The sequence below is a fragment of the Corythoichthys intestinalis genome, chromosome 16, assembly GCF_030265065.1.
Source record: "Corythoichthys intestinalis isolate RoL2023-P3 chromosome 16, ASM3026506v1, whole genome shotgun sequence".
In the NCBI taxonomy this organism is placed as follows: domain Eukaryota; kingdom Metazoa; phylum Chordata; class Actinopteri; order Syngnathiformes; family Syngnathidae; genus Corythoichthys; species Corythoichthys intestinalis.
In genome coordinates, this window is record NC_080410.1 from 52,519,163 (window position 1) to 52,532,089 (window position 12,927).

A 12,927-nucleotide genomic window follows, 5' to 3' on the forward strand; every position below is an offset into this window, starting at 1 on the left:
CTTGAAGCTGTATAACATCAACAGGACACTAAGGACCTTCCTTCAGAACTCAATGGGGCTGTGGAAAACAACTCTAGAAGCCAACTCAAAGCCACTTGCACAAGTGAGCATCAAATGCGGTATCTACCAAGGAGATGCTCTGTCACCCCTGCTGTTCTGTATAAGCCTAAACCCCCTCAGCCAGATCATCACCAAGAGTGGTTTCGAGTACCGGTTCCGAAGTGGAACAACCATCAGTCACCTCCTCTACATGGATGATAACAAGCTGTATGCCAGGAACGAGTGTGACATCGACTCCCTGATTCACCTCACGAGAATATACAGCAATGACATCGGGATGTCACTCGGACTAGATAAGTGTGGGCGAATAGTATCCAGAAGAGGGAAGGTGATCTTAACTGAAGGGGCTGAACTACCTGAAGGCAACATCACAGATGTGCAGGACAGCTACAAATACCTGGGGATCCCACAGGCAAATGGGAACCACGAGGAAGCAACTAGGAGGTCTGCCACAACCAAATACTTACAGAGGGTGAGGCTGGTCCTCAAGAGTCAGCTGAATGGCAAAAATAAGATCCAGGCCATTAACAGATTTGCCCTACCAGTAATCAGATACCCTGCCGGCATCGTATCCTGGCCACTGGAAGAGATGCAGGCTACCGACATCAAGACAAGGAAGCTCCTTACAATGCACGGAGGGTTTCACCCTCAGTCCAGCATTCTGAGGCTCTACACAAAGCGCAAAGAGGGAGGCCGAAGACTAGTGAGCATCAGAGCCACTACCCGGGAGGAAACTACATCCTTCCCAGAGTACATCATGAAAATGGCCCCCAGCGATGACCTGCTCGGTGAATGCCTCAGGCAACAGAAGCCCAGTAAGGAGAAGGACCCTGATAAGCTATCATGGAAGGACAAGCCCCTTCCTGGTATGTACCACAGACAAATTGAGGGGGTAGCTGACATGGGAAAAACATACCAGTGGCCAGACTGAAAGACAGCACAAGAACAGGCCCTAAACACAAGATCAATAGAGGCCGGGGTCGATCACACCAGACAGGACCCCAGGTGCAGACTATGCAAAGAGGCCCCTGAGACAGTCCAGCACATCACAGCAGGGTGTAACATGCTGGCAGGCAAGGCATACATGGAATGACATAACCAGGTAGCAGGCATAGTGTACAGCAGGGGTGCCGAGTCCCGGTCCTCGAGAGCCCCTATCCAGCTTGTTTTCAGTGTCTCCCTCCTTTAACACACCTGAATTAAATGATCAGCTCATCAGCAAGCTCTGCAGCAGCCTGATAACGATCCGGATTAGTTGAATCAGGTGTGTCAGAGGAGGGAGACATGGAAAACAAGCTGGATAGGGGCTCTCAAGGACCGGGATTGGGCACCCCTGGTGTACAGGAACATCTGTGCCGAGTATGGACTGGAGACCCCGGAGTCGAGGTGGGCGACACCTCCAAAAGTGGTCGAGAACAACATAGCCAAGATCCTGTGTGACTTCCAGATCCAGACAGACAAACTGGTGATGGCCAACCAGCCTGACATAGTGGTGGTGGATAAACAACAGAAGACAGCAGTAGTGATAGACGTAGCAATCCCGAGCGATAGCAACAAAAAAGAACACGAAAAGCTGGAGAAATATCACGGGTTGAAGGAAGAATCGGAGAAAATGTGGGGAGTGAAGGCAACAGTGGCGCCAGTAGTGATCGGGACACTAGGGGAGGTAACCCCCAAGCTGGGTGCATGGCTCCAACAGATACCAGGAACAACGTCCGACGTCTCCATTCAGAAGAGCGCAATTCTAAGGACAGCTAAGATCCTGCGCAGAACCCTCAAGCTCCCAGGCCTCTGGTAGAGGACCCGAGCTTGAAAGGAGAGACCATACCGCCCGAGTGGGTGAGACAACAATTAAAAAAAAAATATGTATGGATATATATCCATATATATGGTTAAAACACTCAGGTGACTTGAAGTTTCGCTCTGAGACCCCCATTTGGTCCAATTTCAAAATTGTCCTATATGCATGTGTTTACATCAATGGAAACTCAAAATCTCAGTTTTCTGGGGGAAGAACAATTTTGAAGTGGAGGGCATTTAGGAAAAAAAAAATTGTAAACAGCAAAACCCTAACTGTAAGTGAGAGCACGCGAGAGCAGAATTAAAGACGCCACGATTTTAAGAAGATATTATCACGTACTTACTAGAGGCGGGAATCTTTGGGCACCTAACGATTCGATTAAGTTTCGGAGGCTACTATTCGATTATAAATCGATTATTGATGACACACACCAACCCCCCAAGCTATTAGTTGTTTTTAATGTTTCGTACATTAGTTACAAAAATTGTACAAAAATCCTCTCAGGCTTAAATAAACGACTATTTCAGTATCAAGTTAACAGTTCAAAACAGTAAATAAAAAAATACTCAAGTCGCTATCCTGTATCAGCACCTTTAAACTACGGTACGTTCAATTAATGTTGTGAATCAACTGTTAAAGTTGTTAAAATTGCTCCCGCAAATCCATAATTTCCCTTCTGTCTACATGCAACATGGGAAAGTTTTAAAACTGTTTAAAGATAGATTCAAGTCAAGATTTTGACGAATTAGTATTTTAGATGAAAAGTTAATTAGGTTCGCTACAACAGCCTTCTAAGGAAGTCTTCTGCTTTAAAATAGTGGCTGTTTACTAACGCCGGAAAGTGTCATTTCGCATCTAGTATTCCATACATCTGCTGCTAATGCCGTCAAGTCTTATATACATGATATCTATTATCTACCGTAGCATTATGTGGACGTAGCTTGTAGCGGCTGTCAGCAGCAGTCAGGCATTTTTTTTTTTTTTTAATTCAGCGGCATGAGTTGAGCCAGAGCCGTGAGTTGAGCATTGTCATTACCCGGTTAATGACAAGCATAATGTTTACTCTCGGGACGCAATATAATCGGAATTTGGATGTTTGTGAATCGTTCTCGAATCTTCAACGGCCGAGTCGCGAATAATCTATGAATCGGAAATTTCGCACACCTCTCGTACTTACCTCTTTTCAATCCCAAAAAAATATGTAGCATGTATGGCCAAGTGTCAAGACACTGCTGTGAACGGCCAAAGCTGGATTTTTTTCGGGGATTTTATGGGTGAAACATGGCAATATAAGGGTTGAGATGCAGAAATCGCAGACATCAAGGAGTGGTTGAGACTTTTTTGTATATATATATTTAACCTTTTAAGCGTTTTTTTCAATTTTTCTTTGTTTAGATCCAATATTTATAATCTAACATATTGGGGGGAAATGCGACAGTAACAAAAAAATACAAATAAGCGATAGTTATGAGGTAGATTTCTGACTTTTTTACAGACGCCATTTTTTTCATTGTGACGTAATTTGTTTAAAAGTTTTAAATATGCAGGTGAATAATTTTTTAAAGTCTTTTAAACTAAATATTAGACGTCAATTAATAATTCTAAACTATAAATGAGACATTTCGAATATTAATGACTTACCTTCTTTTTATGGCTGGTTGAAACAAAAGCTGTTGCACAACGTCTGTAAACGGGGATTTCCAGGGTAAAACGGACAATTTGAAAATAGTTCGGGGGCTTATTGAGCCATGAATATGCTATGGCAGCATATAGACATTGTTATACCAAAAACAGTTCTTTTGGCTTAAAATACAGCAGTTTATTTAAAAGAGGGGCGCAAGAGCAGAATCTTCTTTTTTGGCCCTGTCTGTGTTTTCCGCCAAATATATTTAAACTGCAATTACACCACCCGAACACCAGAGGGCGCCGATGCAACTTGATCACGAGCTCTGATAGGTTATTCAGTACAGGTGGGAATATTACGGTAAAACCTGATACTGTGGACATGTCTTTTTCTGGCCTGTAAACTTTAATAGTTTATTTGCCAAATTTTATTTAACTGAACATTTTGTCTATTTTTTTACATTGTCAGACACCTTGAGACTTCATGCACTAAAGACTAACATGTTGCCAAGTGTTAATTATTTATGGTTAATTTTTTGAGATAGCATGTATAGCTCAGAATTTGGGCAATTTTCTGCATTTGATTCACTTTTAATTTTGTGGAATTGTCCTCATATTTGTGAAATGCTGTGTAGTAGTTCGTCACCATGCATGCAATTAGACTTCAAATTTGAAAGAAAAAAAAAAAATTGTGATAATTATCGATTTCGACTGTAATACTTTTATCGTGATTACATTTTTTGTCTTGTCGCCCAGGTTCAAGTCTTAAACCCTCACTTTGATTTTTCTTTCCGCTAAGAATATCGAAGCCCAAATGTCCTCAGATTCTGAGATGACTAATAGCATTTTTTTGCACTCTGCGTCGAGTCAAGCATACGAGACGCGAGGTGTATTTATATACATTTTTTAATGGTCAGTCTTCCACACACGAGATTACTTTTTGCCCTCGTCCTCCTTGGACAAGTTCTTGATGATTTCCTCTTTCTTGGCCTGGAGGCGCTCCTCTCGCCGCTTGCGGGCCTCCTTGGTCTTGGTACGGCGGGCCTCGGCTTGATCGCTGCCAAAAGACAAAAGCACACTTTCGATTGGGGCTCGCTCGACTTTGGGGAATTCTCCCGAGGCCGCCAACGTACGCTAGGAGCTTCTTGCGAGCTTTGTCGGCCTTCAGCTTGTGAATGTGCTCCATGAGAATGCGCTTGTTCTTGAACACGTTCCCCTTGGCCCTCAGGTACAGGCTGTGGTACCTGGAGTCAGAAGAAAAATTTGATTGTCTTTCGCTTCCAAAATGGATCCATCGCAGCCAATGAGTAGATCTCTTCAAATGCAAATGTAGTCTTAAGTGCATCAGATGCTAAATGTTAGAAAATAATGCCATCTGGCAGATTAAGAGCACTCGATACTGGTTCTTTTTGTTGCCTTGACATTTGGCCAATCCCACCAGGGAATGTTTCAAACGCGTGCGTGTACTTGTGTTCTTTTAGGTCTTGATATACTGCAAGTTGCAGTACCAATTGCTCTGGAAGATCTATCGTCATTAATGGCAGTAAACGAGTCTGCAGTTAACCAAAACATGGCATAGCAGTTAGTGTTTTGCTGCATATTCTTACTTGTGGGCTATTTTCTAATTGACGCATTGTTAAAAAAATACCAACCCAAAAATGAATTTCCTGACCCAGAAACAAAGCTTCCAGGAAAAAAAAAAAAAACTAAGGTCAGATTTGGAATCGGTACACCAACACCTGGTCAAAACAAGTGCTTACATCCACGCGACATTTGCCTCGGATAAGCAAAACTTATCGTCATTTTCGGACTATAAAGTCGTACTTGACTGTCAGCCGCCACTAAATTTAACACAAAAACAAGATTTGTTCACTGGTAAGCTGCACCTAACTAGAAGCCAAAACTGCCCTCACAGTATTATGGCATATTTACACAAAACTTTATATTATAGGGTAACTATTGGACCGCGGCGACATAAGACTGCCATAATTATGACATGACACCAGTGTTGTTTTTGCCAATGATGACTATAACGAAAATATTCGCCTGACGAGACGAACATGCGCAATGGTTTCTGTCACATGTTCACATTGTGTGACATCTTATGTGTAGTTAGCCTGGATCGTAGTAGTGTCTAGATTGTCACTCATGTAATGTGCTCCACCCCGCTCAACAGACTCCAAGCTTGCACACACGGTAAAATTTGTGTTCTTATCTTGGCCAGAGAGAATGTGCAATGTTGTTTTAGCCTTTGAAGGTCTGTACTGAGTGATCATCACGCAGTAAATGTAACCCATAGCATTCGCGTTAGCATTAGGCACACGTGTGTATTTAGTTTAGGGCTGCAGCTATCAAATATTTTAACAATCGACTGAAAATTCTATCTATTAATCGAGTAATCGGATGAAACAATTTTTTTTAAGGTAAAGAGCAATTATAAATATACTTGAGAAAAAAAAGACATTTAATCCGATATTGAACCATTTTCAGTGAATCAATGTCTTTATTTTCGATGTACATTGTTGAAAACAGCCAACAATTGCTTCTAAGATGTGACTAGAAAAAAAAATCCCTACTTTCACTCAAAAAAACTTCTAGATCTTATAAAAAAACAACATATTTCTTACCTAAAAATGTAATTACGCCCGATAACACATCACTTGAAAGCTACGTGTTTCAATTGAATTTCTATTTGTGTCAATCTTTTTTGAAGTTCTAGTTAAGTTTTAAGTTAGTCTAAATTGTAAGTACTGATAGGATTTTGAGTTTTTGCAGTGTTCAAAATAAATGTATGATGCCTGCTGTATTGGAGCACATTAGGGACCAGTGCTACTTGGTGTTTTATTCAGCAATGACTACTGAGCTAAAATGGACAGTTAGCTTTATTATGTTTTAATTTCACACCCTCATCACTCTACAGCACTGTTTTTTTACAGATTAAATAAAGCATGTATGTAAGACACGTTAGCCACGTATCGACAGTGGTCATAATCAATAGAAACCTAGCCCTCCGAAGGGCTAACGTTACGTGAGCGAGTGACAGTAACGTTATATTTATTAGCGATGAGAACTCTAATGCTTAAAGATGGCGGCTGTTTACTAACGCTGCCCAGACACGGCTGAGTCTGTCATTTCGCATCTAGTCCTACATGCATGCGATATCTATGAGATGCATCGGACACTACCTGCTACCACACTAGCATCATGCGCATCATGCGGGTGTAGTTTTTAGCAACGTCGGTGTAGTTTGTAGTGGCTGTCGTAAAGTATTTTTTTTATTGCTTATTCCTCTACGCACGTGACGTCAGCGCGTTGTCCCGTATTAAAAGTAGTTCGGGCAAAACGTGATGCTTAGAGCTGGCAAAATTAAACGATTCCTCGAGGTGAATAAAATTATTCGGATCAGTTTTTAAACTCCAGTTACTCGAGTTGCTCGAGTATTCGTTTCAGCTCTAATTTAGTTAGCATATTTAATGAAGTTTCGCCATTTTCAGCAACTGTGTCAACTCTAGCCTACATGTCATGCCTTTTTGTTGAAAATGAATTCATAAGTTAATAATTTAAAGTGTAAATATTGTTGTGTAAAGGCTTCATCTAAAAAACATTGGGAGTGAGACCTCTCCTGTCCAGCGAACTTGCATTTGTGCTTAGGGCAAGATCACCTGTCACAATTAGCAATCTTTGACGCTATCCTTTTTCCCTTCATTCAAGCTTGGTTCTTATAACCTCGATGAAGTTGCTCTCCCAGATAAGCCTAGGCTAACATTCGTCTTTGTAAGTTTTTAGTGAGTTTGTATATTGAATTTGAAAGGATGTGTGTTTTGTTTTTGGCAAACTTTTTCATGGCAAACATAGATATGACTTCTAGAGCTGGGAATCTTTGGGCACCTAACGATTCGATTACGATTACAATTCAGAGGCTCCGATTGGATTATAAAACGATTATTGATGCACCCCCATCCTTTTTTTTTTAATGTTTTGTACATTAGTTCCAAAATTGTTCAAAAATACTCTCAGGCTAAACCAAAATACTATTTCAGTATAAAGTTAACATATAGCAGTAAACAAATATACAAAAATAACAGTAAATAAAAAACTCCAATCCCCATTCTGTATCAGCAGCTTTAAACTACATTCAATTGATTTAATGTTGTGAATCAACCGTTAAAGTTGTTAAAATTGCTCCCGTTATTCCATAATTTCCCTTTTGTCTACTTTCAACATGTGAAAGTTTTAAAAGTATTTTAAAGATAGATTCAAGTCAATATTTTACCGATTTAGGAGTATTTTAGATAAAAAGTTAATTAGGTTTGCTTGGAAGGTTCGCTACAACAGCCTTGCAGGGAAGTGTACTGCTTTAAAGAGCATACGACACCAGAAAAAAAGTCTTAAATGGCATTATTATGTGAATTAGAATCATATTTTGAGACGATTCGACTATATACAACAATTTAGCAAAGCGCAGATGACGAGAAATTAGTCTTTTAATCTGCCGGTTAGCCACGCCTACAATTATAGGGCTTTAGCGTCCCCAACAGGTGGATGACGTCAGCGGTAGACTAGGCTCATCGGTTTTACTATTCAGCCCATTGAGGGGGAATTGTTCAGAACGAGGAATACGAGACGAAGAGAGCTGCAAAATGTCATTGTTTCAGTCTCTCTACTCCCAATATTTTTACAGGATATTCTTTTTATCCAAGTATTTTTCCCCAATAGCTATATAAATGGCTTGAGAAGGACCACTCAGCCCGTCGAGGGGGAACTATTCACAATGAGGAAAACGCGACGAAGAGAGCGGCAAAATGTCATTGTTTCTGTCTCTTTACTTCAATATTTTTACAGGATATTCTTTTTACCCAAGTACTCTCCCCAATTGCTAAATAAATGGCATGGTCATGACAAATAACTTGTGCTAAATGGAATATAAAATAATAAAAATCCATTTATTCAAGACGACATGGCAAAATTACTCCATAATGGTCAAAACAGTCGACTTTACCTTTACTGTCACACCTCCCGAACGATATTTTATGACACCTAAATCGGACATATGTCATTTCCCTTCCCCGGCTTCGGAGAATGTAAACAGACCAGAAGGAGTGACAGCTAGCCGACATGCTAACCCGAACCGAGGGATGTTTCAAAGTCTTCGAAGTGGAAAATCACACATAACTAGCCTGGATTATTTGACATGACGACCCGGTTGTCGAGTTTCTTTGCGGATCGGCAAACCGCCCGGCGGAGAGCAATTTACAGTTCGTTCCCTGGAGGAGGGTGGCTGGAATTGTGGTGCAGCTACCGTGCTAACAGCTAACTGCTAATGAGCGTGAGGATAGCTTTTTACATGCCTATCAAATGATCAAACGTAAGTAGTCCTTTATTTAAAGGAATTTTATAGTGTTTACTTTGTAATCACTGTATTCGTATTTGACATAATACAAAACAAGATGTTTACTCACTTCCTTGTAAGTCCAATGGTCCCACAGTAAATATCCACGGTGAATGGGAACCTTTTGAAACTCCAAAAAGGCGCATACGCCTCTCCCGCATACAGAATGATTTTTCTGCAGCCGTTTGGCTGGCGTGATGTAAAAAATAAAAGTATTAATCCGCAAAATCAGCCGAATCCTTCGTCCTCATACACAACAGTACACTGTAGCGTGAAGAGGACGTCTTCTACCGTACACGTCACAGCGCCCTCCTCCTCAATGCGAGACCGAAGCCGGAAGTCACTCATTTTCCTGGCGCGGGATTCAAAACACTAAATAAATATAGCGATCGCTTCCACACACATCCAAGCGGTCCATATCATTCAGGAGCATAAAATACCGCGTGTAATATGAAATAAACATGCTTTTTCGTGTCACAAGCACTTTAAGATGGCGGCCGTTTACTAACGCCCGCATCTTGGTTTTTGTAGGTGTGCTGCTAACGCTACCAAATCCTAATTGCATCTAGTCCTATATAAATGATATCCACCGTAACATTATGTGGATGTACTTTGTAGCAGCTTCTCGGCAGCAGTCAGGTATGTTGTTGTGTTTTTTTTTAATCTCGTGGCATGAGTTGAGCTAGAGCCGTGAGTTGAGCATTGGCATTACCCGAGGGGCCGGGTAATGAGAAGCATGATGTTTAGCTACTCTCGCTCCGTTCCTCATTGACCGCGCTGAGTGTGTTGTACTTCCGCTTTACTTGGCATATTTCAATAATCGGAATTTGGATGTTTGTGAATCGTTCTCGAATCTTCCACGGCCGAATCGCGAATAATCTAAGAATCGGAAATTTTGCACACCTCTAATGACTTCTTCACATTCTATTGTGTTGGTGCTAATGAAGCTACTCACACGTGGAAAAATACTTTAGTATAACGTTTTAAATATATTTATTTTGTATAGTTCAGTGACCACGATTTGAGAGCTCGATAAATTCAAGAAAACTATGCCTTGTGTTTGGACTTTTTTTTCCCGTTCACTGTCTGTCTAGCACAGGGGTGGCCAGACCGGTCCTTGAGGGCCGCAGTGGGTCCTCGTCTTTGTTCCAACTGACCCAGCACAAGCAGTTTAACTAATGAGGTTTAGCAGAAACAACAAGCACCTTACTGCAATCAACTGATTGCACTGGTAAAAACACAATTTTGGTGAAAATGGGTTTGAACAAAAACCCACACCCACTGCTGCCCTCTGTGGAATAGTTTACCCACCCCTGGTCTAGCAGAATAGCATCACTGACACACACAGCAACAACCAGGGGTGAGGGTGAGCGCCCACTCCTGGCTGCATTTTGGGGGTGTGAAAAATAGCCAATACCGTACTATGGTATGACGGAAAATTTTAGTGGTTTTGAAACCGTGACGTTTTCATACCACGATAAACCTTGAAACTGGTAACCCGCACATGCCTAGATGTAAACGATCTGAGCTGGACTTAAATGGAGTTAGTGCCTGTTAAATACATCTGTCATAAGCATTCATTAATGCCAATGACAGTGTCATGTCATAATTATGACAGTCTTGTGACTCTGCTGTCAAATAAAGGGTTACCTCTTAACCCAAATAAATCAACCAATTTGGGTTGCAGGATTCAAAACGTGGGGAAAAAGTAGCTGCTTATAGTTCGAAAATGACAGTGTTTCAAAACTTTCAGATATCCCTTGTCCGATTGACAACGAAACTGTCAAAGTGTCGGTTTGGGTTACATGTGCCTGTCGATCTTCTTGGACTCCCTGTAGCGGCGCAGCAGGCGACGCAGAATCCTCATACGCCGCATCCACGACAGCTTCTCGGGCATGCGGGCGTTGGCGGTACCCTTTCTCTTACCTGCGGACGGAAGGCAAAACGTGGGCCAAAAAGTCGGCGGCGGCGGTCGCCCACACGAAAGCGGCACTTACCGACGCCCATGTGTCTGCCCTTGCGGCGCGCCAACGTGTTCTTGCGGCATCGAGCCCTAGAGTGGACCGTGACGGGCTTGCGGATAATCAGGCCGTCCTTCACCAATTTACGCACCTGCTGGCCTGAAAGTGAGGGGGACAGGAACAGATGAAAAGGGATCCAAAACAATTCCAGATTACGCTTTTTCTTTCTTATAGCCATTTTTGTATAGGTCAACCCTTGCGCTGTTAGATGAACCAAATCTCAGCTGCTTGGGATAAAAAAAAAAGATTTGTATTTTATACTATACAAGTAGTCCCCGGGTCACGACGTACCAGACTAAGGTGATTTCTACTTGGCGACGCCGGGGTTTCGTCAGCTGTTTTGTCTCCAATTGTTTTATGTTTTTTTTTTACTAATCACGTAAAAAATTACCTAGTTCCTGCTGGGATTTTTCATGTCAGGATCCCCCGGCGCCAGCTCTTCTTGCCAGTTTTGAGCTTGGTTTGAAATACCCGACATTGCTGATCTGAGCAGCCATGATGTCCCCCCTCTCTCTTCTCCCTACAGCGCCCTTTTCTCTCAGCAAGGCGACTCACTCGTGAGTAAAGCCCAAATAGTCATTGACTATAACGACATTTAACATAACGTACCTCACAATCTTTTTTTTTTTTTTTTTTTTTACTTTATTAAAATGATGTGTGATACATGTTTTTGGATAGTCCTTTTGAGATTTAGGGGGACTTTAGAGGTACTTAAAGGGTTCACTCCAACTTTAGCGGAAATTCTGGTGACATCACCAGCGTAGGAACGGAACTCTGTCGTAACCCGGGGGCTACCAATATATCAATTCATTACATTTAATAGTAGATAATATTAATATTTACACTAGTGAAACAAACCCTGCAGAACAAAAAAGGGATTTATGAGTGACAAATCACCCTTTTATAAGGCTATAATGTTGGATAGCTTTGTTCATATCAGGGGGGAAAAATTTTTTGGATGTGCTATTTTTTTCCACAATACATTTTTTAGGTATTGGATCGGGACTTTTCAAAATCAGGTTGACTTGGACAATATCAGATCGAGGAATCCCTATTAAACAATGTTATTATTATTATTATCATCATTATTATTATTTTATTCAATTGAAGGATATATTTTGTGGAAAAATTAAATGGTAGTAATAAGTAACAATGAAATTAAGTTAAATGCGCAGAGAAACCAACAGTCAGATCATGTGTTTTCGTTTTCTTGCATTGTAGGTATGTATTGCTAAGGCATTCTCTAAAAATGACAAATTTTTTTGCACTGACTGATTTGATGATTTTGAGATTCGATTGTATTCTATTAAAAAAAAAATGCGCATGAACGGAATCATGTTTTTTTAAGCATTATTGTACTACGACGACAGTTGACGTGGGTGAAACAAGGATTTTAGAGATGCGGTCTACTTACGAGAGTTGGCATTGGCGATTTCGTTAGTCTCGTTGGGGTCGAGCCAGACCTTCTTTTTGCCGCAGCGCAGCACGCTGGAGGCGAGCCTCTTCTGGAGCCTGAGCATGCTGCATGATAACAACAACACACCACCGAAATTAACACACGGCGACAATGACGATGTTCCTTTTCAAACAGCATCCGCGTGCTTTAACCGCGAATGGACCGAACCGTTAGCCGGGTGAACAACATGGCCGCTCGGCAGACGACATCATCAGCCGGTAAGACGAGATAAAACACGCCACGGTGGCGTTTCGAGGGCGGGTTACAACCCGTGTTACCTAAACGGAGCCTAACATGTTTGCTTCAGTAGTGTGATGTGTTCAATGTCTTTTTTCCGACTGTTTAATTAGGCCACTTGGTCACGCGTCGACGGCAAACCTACCTCATGGCTGCTACCTCGATAGAAAAAGACTGGTTACGGCGACTAGCGGGAATGTACCATTATGCAGGGTAAGTCCATCTCATCTCATGCAATGTTCTTTCAAGCCTGCTCGAATTTGTCAACAATACTGCTTTGTTTACACATAAATAGTTGTTTTCAGATACAGTATAAATCCTATGATTCATATTTTAGTGG

General features: G+C 41.5%; 1 protein-coding gene across 1 annotated transcript; it reads right to left on the reverse strand.

Moving 5' to 3' along the window:
* Positions 1-4,372: 4,372 nt before the first annotated feature.
* On the reverse strand, positions 4,373-12,786 carry rpl19 (ribosomal protein L19). The gene is made up of 6 exons (XM_057860762.1): positions 12,733-12,786; positions 12,309-12,415; positions 10,871-10,993; positions 10,679-10,799; positions 4,618-4,728; positions 4,373-4,541 (listed from the first exon to the last, which is right to left on the reverse strand). The coding sequence occupies exons 1-6, from the start codon at positions 12,735-12,737 to the stop codon at positions 4,418-4,420; spliced, it is 591 nt and encodes a 196-aa protein (XP_057716745.1). The 5' UTR covers positions 12,738-12,786; the 3' UTR covers positions 4,373-4,417.
* Between the last annotated feature and the right edge of the window lie 141 nt (positions 12,787-12,927).

Coding starts and splice junctions, on each gene's coding strand:
- rpl19 (XM_057860762.1), bottom strand. Junction 10,800..10,870: donor GGGCAGACACATGGGCGTCG/GTAAGTGCCGCT, acceptor TTCCGTCCGCAG/GTAAGAGAAAGGGTACCGCC. Junction 4,729..10,678: donor AAGAAGATCGACAGGCACAT/GTAACCCAAACC, acceptor TTCTGACTCCAG/GTACCACAGCCTGTACCTGA.